Source organism: Nerophis ophidion, linkage group LG24, assembly GCF_033978795.1.
Source record: "Nerophis ophidion isolate RoL-2023_Sa linkage group LG24, RoL_Noph_v1.0, whole genome shotgun sequence".
Classification (NCBI taxonomy): Eukaryota; Metazoa; Chordata; class Actinopteri; order Syngnathiformes; family Syngnathidae; genus Nerophis; species Nerophis ophidion.
The window spans coordinates 30,661,190-30,676,153 of record NC_084634.1 but is presented as its reverse complement, the minus strand read 5'-3'; the positions used below and the strand labels follow the sequence as shown (position 1 = coordinate 30,676,153).

The 14,964-nt window shown below is 46.0% G+C and overlaps 1 protein-coding gene across 2 annotated transcripts in view; it reads left to right on the top strand.

Annotated features, from left to right (window-relative positions):
• Positions 1-14,964, top strand: part of dlgap2b (discs, large (Drosophila) homolog-associated protein 2b) — a 284,389-nt gene that overhangs the window by 148,578 nt on the left and 120,847 nt on the right. The window contains exon 2 of one of the 2 annotated variants that reach the window (XM_061885788.1): positions 10,598-11,751. In XM_061885788.1, the coding sequence (XP_061741772.1) occupies positions 10,669-11,751 (1,083 nt within the window). In that variant the 5' untranslated portion in view covers positions 10,598-10,668. Of the gene's footprint in view, positions 1-10,597; positions 11,752-14,964 lie in introns of those variants that run through there. The other variant, XM_061885789.1, reaches the window with a different exon arrangement.

The following is a 14,964-nucleotide window of genomic DNA, read 5'->3' as shown; positions in this document are numbered from 1 at the left end:
TGACTACAGTTGGTCAGCTTTAGGGGCATGTAGAGTTGGGTGTCATCAGCATAACAGTGAAAGCTAATACCGTATTTGCGTATGACGTCACCTAGCGGCAGCATGTAGATGCTGAAGAGTACAGGGCCAAGGACCGAACCCTGGGGAACTCCACACGTTACCTTAACATAGTCCGAGGTCACATTGTTATGGGAGACGCACTGCATCCTATCAGTAAGATAAGAGTTAAACCAAAATATATCGATATATCTTACAAACTCGATATATCGCCCAGCCCTACCGCATATGTCATCAGACAAATTAGGATCCTTTGTAACCAGTTTTAAAAAGGTTATATTTGCAACACTAAATTGGCCCTAGTGTGTGAATGTGAGTGTGAATGTTGTCGGTCTATCTGTGTTGGCCCTGCGATGAGGTGGTGACTTGTCCAGGGTGTACCCCACCTTCCGCCCGATTGTAGCTGAGATAGGCACCAGCACCCCCGTAAACCCAAAGGGAATAAGCGGTAGAAAATGGATGGATGGATGGATATTGTCAATTATACACCATTGTCATACTTATCGTTATTGCAAGAAGCTGCAATATAAAGTGATATAGACTTTAGACTGTATCGCCATAGTGCACATGCACAAAAGGAAAAGTTAACAGGGGTAACAGGAAAAGTTGGCTCAACAAAACTCTGCTACTCACCAGGAAGACAATGTGTTAATCAATGCTTCAAGCGTTTCCATTAGTGTCCCGCCTGGTGGACGCTTCCTATTTGTTGAGCAAGAAGACTACTTTGTAAACATCATGGTACCAACAAATATTAACGTGCTCATTAAATGCCTGGGCGTGTATTGATGTTGCATTTAATATGACCCAATTTGTAGCCATGGCAACTGACAGATGTCATCCACACTTGAATGAGAGTGACGGTGATGACTTCTGGACGTAGCCTAGCACAGTTAGGACTGAATCAAGTACACTAGATTTCGGAACCAGAACCAGATAGTATTAAAGAAGCAGAACAGCTATTTACTAGGGTTACACCGTGTGCGCACAGAGCATGACATCACAAACGGTGAAGTGTGTTTGCGGGAGTAAACATGGCCCTGATTGGTGTAGGTCTCATTCCTGGCATTTGTGGCAAAGGATTTTCTACAACATTTTCCGAACCAAATGATTTGGCATTAGAGATTAAGAATGACAAGGGCAAGAATTTCAGCTATGGCAGTTTTTGTGGCAGCAATGTTTGTTTGGAGCCGCTTGTGGGTGAGGAGTTGGAGCCAGGAATGTTGGGACATTAACATGAGTTCCAAATACTGTGAAGAAGGAATTATTACTGGTATTAATGACAAACCGCAGTAAACCTACCACGGTTAGTGTTACGTTGAAGAATTATTGGACAACCGTGATAATTGCACTTGAATAACTCACGGGCCAGCGATACTGCTTATTTCATAGGGAAGCAAATTAGTAACCTAATCGGTAGTTAGCTTAAATACTACCATAAATACAACAGACATTAACTTTTTTTTTTTCCAATGACAAACAATATAACCCCTATCTAAGTGCGTACAAACACATTGCTGTCCGAGCAACTGAGCTATCCAATTGTGTACAATGGAACTAGGGCCTATGACCAAGGACAAAGAGAATGCTCTCTAAACAGGCTTGTAAACAACAGGAAGTGAACACACCTTTACAAATTAAAAAAGAATATAAACATATTTAAACACTCAAATAAAAATAATACCGCTCTCTAGAAGCCAGAAAATATTTAATGTTTCTTCTTCCAAAAAAGTCGATTGTGTAAATGTTGGTTGATTTCTTTATCATAAATAACTTGGTTAAAATATTTTAATCCAGTACTTTAAAGCATGTTCAATAATATTGTGACAATGATGATAACCGTTATAATTCTGGTCACAAAAATCGGGATATAAAATCAATCAATCAATCAATGTTTACTTATATAGCCCTAAATCACAAGTGTCTCAAAGGGCTGCACAAACCACTACGACATCCTCGGTAGGCCCACATAAGGGCAAGGAAAACTCACACCCAGTGGGACATCGGTGACAATAATGACCCAGTGGGACGTCGGTGACAATGATGACTATGAGAACCTTGGAGAGGAGGAAAGCAATGGATGTCGAGCGGGTCTAACATGATACTGTGAAAGTTCACTCCATAATGGATCCAACACAGTCGCGAGAGTCCAGTCCAAAGCGGATCCAACACAGCAGCGAGAGTCCCGTTCACAGCGGAGCCAGCAGGAAACCATCCCAAGCGGAGGCGGATCAGCAGCGCAGAGATGTCCCCAGCCGATACACAGGCAAGCAGTACATGGCCACCGGATGGGACCGGACCCCCTCCACAAGGGAGAGTGGGACATAGAAGAAAAAGAAAAGAAACGGCAGATCAACTGGTCTAAAAAGGGAGTCTATTTAAAGGCTAGAGTATACAAATGAGTTTTAAGGTGAGACTTAAATGCTTCTACTGTCCTATCGTTACATTCCCAGTTCCAAAACATCTTCTTTTCACTCCTGACTGTTTTCTACTCTTTTATCTGCTTTTTGTTTTCACTCACGTCTATTTTTGCGAAGCATTTCATCTTTGGATGACATACATATAGGTTGGATGAGCGCAACCTAAGCGTTCAGACTGCAGTCGCATGGAGACATATCAGATGAATGACCACATAACATAAAGGCCTGGATCGTATTCGATACGATTGATATAGTACTTTCCATAAAAATCGGATAAAGATCAGATATGGGCAAAAAAAATCGCAATTGATCTGCAGTGTGAACTTATCCTCGTACATACTGTAGTGTTGATGAAACGCAAAGGTGCAATATTACAGAATTATTTGTATTTAAACTCACACTTTATATACCAATAATGTTCCATAAAACCACTTCACTAATTACACAGAGAACATTCATGGATATTTTGAATGCATTACACGGAATAGCCCATATGGCAAACGAAGCGCAAGTGGCTTTGTCCCATTATGCACAGTACGTGTCCTCATCCCTTCCTGTGTAGCTGGGATCCACCCCAAACAACCTTGAAAATCCTGTTACTGAACGGAGGTTTTTCAGCAGTAGTTGCTATGACAACTGTGCAATTTATTTCGGGCTCCTTTCAACTGGTGTGTGAGATCAGAGATCCCGAGTATTATGTAAGACGGAGTGCACTGTTCTACACTGGGGTTTCCTGCTGCAGAAGAGAGAAGTAATTAATGAGCTCAGGGTGCAGGTAACATGGTGGGAAGTTGAAACTCCATCATTTGCATTTACAACCCACACTGTAACCACTCTGCGGTCGTTGGGAAAAAAACCAAACTGTTTTCATCCGGATTTCCTCCCTTATTATTTCTAATAGCATGCTCATACATGCGTTACAGTTACAAAGTTCTTCCTGGGCATGACGTTAAAGTGCATCCGGCAGTGGAAGCTCCTCTAAGGGGTCTTGGGGCACTAGGAGGTTAACCCCTTTACTACTGTTACCCCAGGTGGCCCTTGGCAAACGCCTAGTACCTGACTGCCCCCTAGCCAGGGATACGGTAAAGACCTCAACGGCGGAGCAGGCAGAAGACGGTAAATGTAAGAACTACAACAACGGCTGCGATGGCGGAAGAAGGCACCCCTACATCCATGTGGGCCCAGTTATGGGGAAATAACAACCCAAAACCTCAACGGTGGAACAGGTGGAGGATGATTGCTAACCCTATGGAGCGTCACAACGGCTGGGATGGCGGATGAAGGCTGCAGCAGAAAAGGGTTCCCAGTCGTCTTGGACTCCATGCCACTGGACCCTGAGCCTGATCTGTCAAGGATCGTGTGGTGACTGTCTGTGCACCAGTCTCCCCACGTTAAACAAAGTCACACACAGGCATCCTCCATAGATGGCGCTGCTGTAGTGGCTGCTGTAGGCAGGAGTTCTGTGCTCTTGTGTCATCCTTTTGTGTTTCCCTCTTGTTTTCATGTCTTATTATATTTTTTTGCCTTTTGGTCCGGGACCCTTTGGGACTGTGTGACAAGGGGTGCCACTTTCGTGACCTCTGTGGTGCTTTTTTTTGTGGACTTCTGGAGCCTTTTGGCCATGGAGATCACCTGCTGGGTGTCTGCCACACCGGAGTCGGTTTGGAGGGACGGGCGGAGATGCGGATGAGGGGACAGGACTGCAGAGTTTGGAGGGATTGGAGGAGATGCGGATGAGGGGACAGGACTGCAGAGTTTGGAGGGACTGGAGGAGATGCGGATGAGGGGACAGGGCTGCGGAGCTAGCACTGAGCGCTGGGACGGAGAGGCTTCGCGGTGTCTTGGCTGGGTGAGCAGGTGTCGGACACCTCAGTCATCTTGGACGTATCCTCGCTCATCCATGCGGACTGGACACAGGCCGAAAATGGAGTCGGCTGTCTTGGTTGCTTTGTTGGGTCTGCTCCTGTGTCTGGCCATGCTCCCTCCACCCCAGCGGACGATGGCGTGGAACACCGCAGAGGCCACCACAGTGGACATGTTTCTTTGACTTTTTATTCATAGCTGTATGTAGAAGTGTCTGGTTGTATCTGCTGCTTTAATGTCTTTAATGTCCTCTGTGTTCTTTGATGTTTGATGTTTCCCTCTTACACACATGGAAGAGGGATGTGTACCATGGCTATGAGTTGTTGTTTTTTCCCTTGGCCTCAGTCTGCACCTCCTCTCCAGGGCCCAGGCTAAGACCGATTTTTTTTATTTTGTTTTAATCTTCTATTCCCCCCCCCCCCCCCCTTGTTTACCTGTATCTCATCTTTTTTGTAAGGGGCGCTGGAAGCCGGCAGACCCGTCAGCGATCCTGTTCTGTCTCCCTGTAATGTTTGTCTAAACTTGAATGGGATTGTGCAGAAAATTTTAATTTTCCTGAAGGAACTCTCCTGACGGAATAAATAAAGTACTATCTATCTAATCTATCTAATCTAAAGAGATACCCCCCTACCAGGAGGATTGTCATACTCGTTCGAGTGACCGCCGATGATGATGACAGTTACAAAGTGACTTTTTGATGACTTGGTTTTGTAAACCAGAAAACTAAATGGATTATACCTTTGTCCAAATGTCTTGTACTTGTACTACAAGAAAGTAGAATGAAAAAAACAATAATACTTCTAAATAATTTGAATGCTAAACTGACTTGTAAAAACAAAAATAGTGTCTCTAGGTATGGGCACCGAATTCTGCACTTTTTTAAGCACACACCAAATTCTGTGCCATATTTCGATATATTTGTTGCACGTGGCGTGACATCCGGTTTCAGACTAAGGTCAGGGGGCATACCTAAAATGTTGGTCCCTAGAGCCGACACAAATCTTGGAAAAAAAGCTTTCAGATATGCTGCTTCATGGTCATGGAATAACTTACAAAAGGATCTGAGGTTACCTAAACTGATCACTTTGGGGGAATTTCAGGCCATTTTATTGAGGATTGAGAAATTATTTCTATTGGGCATTGTACTTGTTTTTAAGTTGTTTTTACTGAAACATTTTATACATTGTTTTGACCTATCACATGATTTTGTTGATATACGCAAGTAATTTACTTTTTAATTGTGGTGTGTGACTGCTGCTGTTTTTGTTGTTCTGACATCTATTTCTGTCACTTTGTTTTGCTGCCCTCTTGGCCAGGTCACTCATGGAAAAGAGATTTTAGCCCCTAGGTAAAAAAATCAATCAATCAATCAATCAATGTTTATTTATATAGCCCCAAATCACAAATGTCTCAAAGGACTGCACAAATCATTACGACTACAACATCCTCGGAAGAACCCACAAAAGGGCAAGGAAAACTCACACCCAGTGGGCAGGGAGAATTCACATCCAGTGGGACGCCAGTGACAATGCTGACTATGAGAAACCTTGGAGAGGACCTCAGATGTGGGCAACCCCCCCCCCCCTCTAGGGGACCGAAAGCAATGGATGTCGAGCGGGTCTAACATGATACTGTGAAAGTTCAATCCATAGTGGCTCCAACACAGCCGCGAAAAGGAAATCGAATGATTGATTGAGACTCGTCACATCCGGTTGCTGACTAAAAACAGGCTCACATAAACAATCAGTCAAGCAACACTCAGCCGAACTTCCTCTAAGTAATGTTGCAATTTTCAACACCAACAAAGGTTGTGTGCATGGTAGAAAAATCTCAAAACGTAAAGCAAGAGCTCCATTTTGTCAAAAGGCGCCATCTTGATATCTTGGACGTTCCAGAGACAAGCTACGAATAACATTAGTGGTTTTACATGGATGATTTCAACACCTCCAAATTTGGTAAAGGAAAATTAAATCAAGATTTTTGTTGAAATCAAACTGGTGGTGTGTAATAAGCATAATACTTACAGTATAACACTTTGTAGGGCCCAACATAATACATTCAACTCCCTGAAAAAGGCTACATATTCGTTCGACAACATATTATAAATAGCTTATACAGTACTGTCATCTAATGTCTTGGAAGTGCAACTTTATTGCAAAGGAGACTAATGTAATCAGATTACAATATACCGTATAATAACTGGACAGCAGTTTGGATTCACCTATTTTTTAAATGTTATATTCGAAATGCAAATTTTTTATCAAATAATTAACATTTATTAACCCACAAAAAAAGCACAGAAAGTTGTTACCGTTGAGTACCGGTATCGATTCCCAGATACTGGGAACAAGTACTGTAATGGTTCACATGTAAACGGTCCCATTCGTTAGCTACTCTGTCATTACAATGGCGACCGGGATAATCTTAAGTAAACAATAATAGTGGCACTAGAAGAGTCAATGTATACATCATGGTTCATAGTTTTCTGCCATGATTTTACACAGGAGATGGGGAAGTCTGGGCTTCCCTGCTTAGGCTGCTGCCCCCGTGACCCGACCTTGGATAAGCGGAAGATGATGGATGGATAGATGGATGGATTTTACACACTTAAAATCATTTAAAAAATGTTCAAGATGTTTTGGAAGCTATCATAAACGTTTTTAAAACACAATGGAACCTCGATTTGTTAACTTCAATGGTTCTTGAACATGGTTCATAGATGAAAAAAAACCTGAAGTTCTCTATAAGAAACAATGTACATATGAAAAAATTACTTATTTTTGGAAAAGCTTTTACATTTTCAACAATATAAAGTGCTATAAAGTAATGTATATACAAAAAACCTACAATGTGTGTGATGGGTCAATTATTCCTTTATTTACATTGCCAAAAAACAACAGCTGAACTGTATTCTATGAGTGTCAAAAATATTTATTTTTAGATTAATCACGATTCTTGTTTGTAATGATTCTTAATCGATTTAAAAAAAAAGTATTATTACTAATATTTGTCCTGTCCAGCCACTCAGGCAAATCATACTTTTGAAGTAGATTCCCAAATCTGCTATACAGATTTACTTTAGAAAAGAGAATTGTGGAATACTTCATGTTTGTGTAGAATTTTATTGAACAAAACCAGTTTTTCTTTTAATATAGAAATTATGGAGCAATGCAGTTTATCATAGAACTAGCATCCAATGTTATTAAAAAAGAATACATTTTGAATCGAGAATTGTTATGAATCGAATCAGTACCCCCAAAATTCGAATGGAATCAAATCATGTGGTGCCCAAAAGATTCACAACCCTAATGTCTTCATTATGCAGCCGCCGTGCTTACAAGCACACGCTCGTACGCACGCACGCACACACACACATTATAAAATAACACAGATAATGTTCAAAGCAAAAATAAATACTCTTCCAGAAGGAATTCAAAAATACTTCTCTCTACAGACCAGCAAATACAACCTAAGAGATGAATCTACGTTTATTTTACCAAAAGCAAGACTAGTGGTTAAACGTAGATGTTTATCTGTTCTCGGTGTTAATTTGTGGAATTCTGTTGGTAAAGAAATAAAAATGAGTGACTCAGTATTTAATTTCAAAAAGAACATGTCACAATGTATTTTAAAAAGTTATGTGAACTAGAAATTTATGTTTGTTTGGTTAAATGTTGTATTTAGAAGGTATGTATGTTTATCTATTTACAAAAAAGTGTATGTGTGTAGGTACATATTTTTGTATTGTTTGTTGGGGGGCAGCTTGAATGTGGATGCTGAATGACTATATTTCTTTTTGTGTTGCAGAATTATTAGAAAATGTAACTTAATTGAATGTAAAAAAATTTATGTTGGGCATATAAGCATATAAGGGTGGAGTGCCATCTCCGGGTTGGGGAGGAGACCCTACCCCAAGTGGAGGAGTTCAAGTACCTAGGAGTCTTGTTCACGAGTGGGGGAAGAGTGGATCGTGAGATCGACAGGCGGATCGGTGCGGCGTTTTCAGTAATGCGGACATTGTATCGATCCGTTGTGGTGAAGAAGGAGCTGAGCCGGAAGGCAAAGCTCTCAATTTACCGGTCGATCTACGTTCCCATCCTCACCTATGGTCATGAGCTTTGGGTCATGACCGAAAGGATAAGATCATGGGTACAAGCGGCCGAAATGAGTTTCCTCCGCCGGGTGGCGGGTCTCTCCCTTAGAGATAGGGTGAGAAGCTCTGCCATCCGGGAGGAGCTAACGGTAAAGCCGCTGCTCCTCCACATCGAGAGGAGCCAGATGAAGTGGTTCGGGCATCTGGTCAGGATGCCACCCGAACGCCTCCCTAGGGATGTGTTTAGGGCACGTCCAGCTGGTAGGAGGCCACGGGGAAGACCCAGGACACGTTGGGAAGACTATGTCTCCCGGCTGGCCTGGGAACGCCTCGGGATCCCCCGGGAAGAGCTAGACGAAGTGGCTGGAGATAGGGAAGTCTGGGCTTCCCTGCTTAGGCTGCTGCCCCCGCGACCCGACCTCGGATAAGCGGAAGATGATGGATGGATGGATGGATATAAGCTTTTTTGCTTCTGCCTGTTTCAGTCATGTTATTCATTTTTGAATCGTGATCTATGTTTGAATATGTTTTTGTTAGACTGAAAATAAACTGAACTGAAATAAACACACACACACGCGCGCACACACACACACGCTTTCACTAGCCCTGTGGTGCACTCCCAGTTTGAAATCCCAACATTCCTTAACTTTACCAGCCAAGTTGTTACAATGATTAAGAATAAAAAATAAAAAGCGGTGGGATCAGATATGACAACGCTGTGGTTACTTGCTGAACGTTTCAAACCACCAGCTCCGATTGAGCGAGTGTTATGCAGGCCAGTCAGTCTGGTTGGGCCATGGTACGTTGTTAAGCCCAACACCCTGACAACTTCAAGAGCTGTGGGGTTGATAGCTCTGGCTTTTAGCTCGGTAGCGAGCACGCTTGTCTTTCATGCTGGCGACCTAGGTTCGAGTCCCGAGCGGAACAGAAAGAGCAGGGACTGAAGGCGGCGGGTTACATTGAGAAAACCAGAAAATGTTGTAAACAGGTTAAAAACACAAAGTGGCATAATAGCTAACAAGCACTGCTGTGCTGACTGAATAAGCAGTGAGCACCGGAGAGCCACCAGTCCGCCCATAATTGCTGTGCTGCAGGCACAAAATGGCTGCACTACAGGTACACTATGGGTGGATGAAACAGCCATACATGGAGACGGGATGCAAACAATAATAATACTGAAATAAAGTGCAACAAAAAACAGTGCAATACAGTTTCATTACATGGTCAGTACTGCCTAATTTATCTTGTTATATAGTTATTTTTACTGTTATATTTGTATTTTTGTTGTTAATTTTTATTCTTACTGTAATATTTTCTATTTGATTTCCATTTATACCACCATTATATATTTTGTACTTTATAAATTCGATCTCAATTCTGCACACTGCTACTGGAATTACATTTTTCCTGAGGGAACTCTCCTGAAGGAATCAATAAAGCACTATCTATTTATCTTTATCTACGCTTCAGCTTACTTTTATCCAGAACATCGAAAAGTTTGTACAATGAGGGGTTCGTAAATCCAGGTTCTACTGTATGTCCTTGTCAGTGCCATTTCCTTGAACTCAGGGAAAGTTTCATATTGGACATTCAACAGACTTTGATAAAAAAGAGACTTACTGATGAATTCAACTTCAATGTGCAAATTCAGGGCTTCACGGTGGCAGAGGGGTTAGTGCGTCTGCCACACAATACGAAGGTCCTGCAGTCCTGGGTTCAAATCCAGGCTCGGGATCTTTCTGTGTGGAGTTTGCATGTTCTCCCCGTGAATGCGTGGGTTCCCTCCGGGTACTCCGGCTTCCTCCCACTTCCAAAGACATGCACCTGGGGATAGGTTGATTGGCAACACTAAATTGGCCCTAGTGTGTGAATGTGAGTGTGAATGTTGTCTGTCTATCTGTGTGGGCCCTGCGATGAGGTGGCGACTTGTCCAGGGTGTACCCCGCCTTCCGCCCAATTATAGCTGAGATAGGCGCCGCGACCCCAAAAGGGAATAAGCGGTAGAAAATGGATGGATGGATGGATGTGCAAATTCAAGCCTACAGCATATCGCTCTCTCTTTTAATTAGAATTTAGAGGAAACATAACCTTCTTCATTGAAGGAATTGGAACTTCCTTAACTTTTTCCTTACTTATTTTTTTCTTTATGTCCTCTTCTTCCAAACAGACCAGAAGATTGCGCCTTGGTCCCGGTCTCGAAAGTTCAATGAAGGCAGACACCTTCCTCCGGCCAGGAACATGAAGGGCTTATCGGGCAGCCGCTCCCAACACCAAATCCCTTTACCCCATGGCCTCGACTATGACCCTCATGTCCATGATCTCCACGGGCACCATGGCTCAGACTCCCGGCACTCCTCCTACCTGCTCAGCCCGACAGAAAGCTGCCCCATGGACTTCCAACACCGCTATTCACCGCACAGTTCCATCCATTCCGACTGCATGTTGATGACCCCGGTTATGATGCCTCCTGTCGCCGCGTCTGACCATATCTCCAGCAGCACCTTCCCTCGAATGCACTACAGCTCTCAATACTATGACTCGGCCACACGGGATGACTGCGTCGCCATCACAGCCTCTGCCACATCACCGGCAGTGGCCGCCGCTGCAGCCGCGGCCGCCGCCTCCTCACACCATGCCGGCACCAAGAGCAATCGTCTACCTGCCAACCTGTTGGATCAGTTTGAGAAACAGATGCCGCTACACCGGGATGGCTTCCACACATTACAGTACCAGCGCACATCTGCCACCGCTGAGCAACGCAGCGAGAGCCCAGGCCGCATCCGACACCTCGTTCATTCTGTCCAGAAGCTCTTCACGAAATCCCACTCCCTGGAAGGATCGTCCAAGATGAACGGCACAAAGGGTGACATTGGAGGAGGCGGAGGAGCAGGGAGTTACTATCATCATGGTCATCAGCCTAACAAACATGGTAGCAAGAGGAGCAAAAGTAAAGAACGGAAGCACCGCCCCGGCGGTTGGTGGAGCTCTGACGACAACCTGGACAGCGACAGCACCTATCGCACTCCCAGTGTCATGTCACGGCACCACGGAGAACACATCACCCACTGTTACCCAGATTCCATACACGGACACCACTTTGGAGACCTGTCACTCAAGACCTCCAAGAGTAACAACGATGTCAAGTGCACCGCGTGCGACAGCATGGCCATGGCGCCCGAGGGCAAATTCATGAAGAGGAGCTCCTGGTCCACACTGACGGTTAGCCAAGCAAAGGAGGCCTATAGAAAGTCATCGCTTAACCTGGAAAAAACCATGATGCACCCAGACCTCAAGCCGTCACGGACCTTTCATTACCTGCAGGTTAGTGTCACCAGTAAAATCCTCTACAAAACCGTAAGCAACACATAATAAATGAGGGGCGCCTGGAATGTCAATAAAGGTCTCACGAGGCCGATTATTATTGGCAAATTGAATGGGAGTATGCAAAAAGCCCAGAGCAAAACAATGACAGGGATCAATATCAGAAAGCCCAACACGACTTACTTTAAATAAAACGAAATGCATGCAACTGATGCATTGGTTAGTGATACAGCAAGAGAGTACTTTCGGATTCCTGTTGGTCAATTACAGTCAGTGTCCATGATACAGAGAAGCCAATATATTTAACCAGGCTTCCCTTTTGTGTGTGGACACCTCTATTGTGTTTATAAAGCTCTACAGAGTGAATCATTGTCATGGTGACACTGAGAACAAAGAGCCATGGTAGCAGAGCCACATAAGAGTTTGTGCAAATCTAAGTCAAAGCTTTTTTTTTTTTTTCCATCCATCCATCCATCCATCATCTTCCGCTTATCCGAGGTCGGGTCGCGGGGGCAGCAGCCTAACCAAGGAAGCCCAGACTTCCCTCTCTCCAGCCACTTCGTCTAGCTCTTCCCGGGGGATCCCGAGGCGTTCCCAGGCCAGCCGGGAGACATAGTCTTCCCAACGTGTCCTGGGTCTTCCCCGGGGCCTCCTACCAGCTGGACGTGCCCTAAACACCTCCCTAGGGAGGCGTTCGGGTGGCATCCTGACCAGATGCCCAAACCACCTCATCTGGCTCCTCTCGATGTGGAGGAGCAGCGGCTTTACGTTGAGCTCCTCCCGGATGGCAGAGCTTCTCACCCTATCTCTAAGGGAGAGCCCCGCCACCCGGCGGAGGAAACTCATTTCGGCCGCTTGTACCCGTGATCTTATCCTTTCGGTCATGACCCAGAGCTCATGACCATAGGTGAGGATGGGAACGTAGATCGACCGGTAAATTGAGAGCTTTGCCTTCTGGCTCAGCTCTTTCTTCACCACAACGGATCGATACAACGTCCGCATTACTGAAGACGCCGCACCGATCCGCCTGTCGATCTCACGATCCACTCTTCCCCCACTCGTGAACAAGACTCCTAGGTACTTGAACTCCTCTACTTGGGGCAGAGTCTCTTCCCCAACCCGGAGATGGCACTCCACCCTTTTCCGGGCGAGAACCATGGACTCGGACTTGGAGGTGCTGATTCTCATTCCGGTCGCTTCACACTCGGCTGCGAACCGATCCAGTGAGAGCTGAAGATCCCGGCCAGATGAAGCCATCAGGACTACATCATCTGCAAAAAGCAGAGATCTAATCCCGTGGCCACCAAACCGGATCTCCTCAACGCCTTGGCTGCGCCTAGAAATTCTGTCCATAAAAGTTATGAACAGAATCGGTGACAAAGGACAGCCTTGGCGGAGTCCAACCCTCACCGGAAACGTGTCCGACTTACTGCCAGCAATGCGGACCAAGCTCTGGCAAGTTGGACTGCCACAATAAGACAGTCCGGTACCCCATACTCTCTGAGCACTCCCCACAGGACTTCCCGAGGGACACGGTCGAATGCCTTCTCCAAGTCCACAAAGCACATGTAGACTGGTTGGGCAAACTCCCATGCACCCTCAAGAACCCTGCCGAGAGTATAGAGCTGGTCCACGGTTCCACGACCAGGACGAAAACCACACTGTTCCTCCTGAATCCGAGGTTCGACTATCCGGCGTAGCCTCCTCTCCAGTACACCTGAATAAACCTTACCGGGAAGGCTGAGGAGTGTGATCCCACGATAGTTGGAACACACCCTCCGGTCCCCCTTCTTAAAGAGAGGGACCACCACCCCGGTCTGCCAATCCAGAGGTACCGCCCTCGATGTCCACGCGGTGCTGCAGAGTCTTGTCAACCAAGACAGCCCCACAGCATCCAGAGCCTTAAGGAACTCCGGGCGGATCTCATCCACCCCCGGGGCCTTGCCGCCGAGGAGCTTTTTAACTACCTCAGCGACCTCAGGCCCAGAAATAGGAGAGTCCACTACAGATTCCCCAGGCACCGCTTCCTCAAAGAAAGACGTGTTGGTGGGATTGAGGAGGTCTTCGAAGTATTCCCTCCACCGATCCACAACATCCGCAGTCGAAGTCAGCAGAACACCATCCGCACCATACGCGGTGTTGATAGTGCACTGCTTCCCCTTCCTGAGGCGGCGGACGGTGGTCCAGAATCGCTTCGAAGCCGTCCGGAAGTCGTTTTCCATGGCTTCCCCGAACTCTTCCCATGTCCGAGTTTTTGCCTCCGCTACCGCTAAAGCTGCACACCGCTTGGCCCGTCGGTACCCGTCCACTGCCTCCGGAGTCCTATGAGCCAAAAGAACCCGATAGGACTCCTTCTTCAGCTTGACGGCATCCCTCACTGCTGGTGTCCACCAACGGGTTCTGGGATTACCGCCACGACAAGCACCAACAACCTTGCGGCCACAGCTCCAATCAGCCGCCTCGACAATAGAGGTTCGGAACATGGTCCACTCGGACTCAATGTCCAGCACCTCCCTCGTGACATGTTCAAAGTTCTCCTGGAGGTGTGAATTGAAACTCTCTCTGACAGGAGACTCTGCCAGACGTTCCCAGCAGACCCTCACAATGCGTTTGGGCCTGCCAGGTCTGTGCGGCATCCTCCCCCACCATCGCAGCCAACTCACCACCAGGTGGTGATCGGTAGAAAGCTCCGCCCCTCTCTTCACCCGAGTGTCCAGAACATGAGGCCGCAAATCCGATGACACGACTACAAAGTCAATCATGGAACTGCGGCCTAGGGTGTCCTGGTGCCAAGTGCACATATGGACACCCTTATGTTTGAACATGGTGTTTGTTATGGACAATCCGTGACGAGCACAAAAGTCCAATAACAAAACACCACTCGGGTTTAGATCCGGGCGACCATTCTTCCCAATCACGCCTCTCCAGGTTTCACTGTCGTTGCCAACATGAGCGTTGAAGTCTCCCAGTAGGACAAGGGAATCACCCGGAGGAGCACTTTCCATTACTCCCTCGAGTGTACCCAAAAAGGGTGGGTATTCTGAACTGCTGTTTGGTGCGTAAGCACAAACAACAGTCAGGACCCGTCCCCCCACCCGAAGGCGAAGGGAAGCTACCCTCTCGTCCACTGGGTTGAACTCAAACGTGCAGGCTTTGAGCCGGGGGGCAACGAGAATTGCCACGCCAGCCCGTCGCCTCTCACTGTCGGCAACG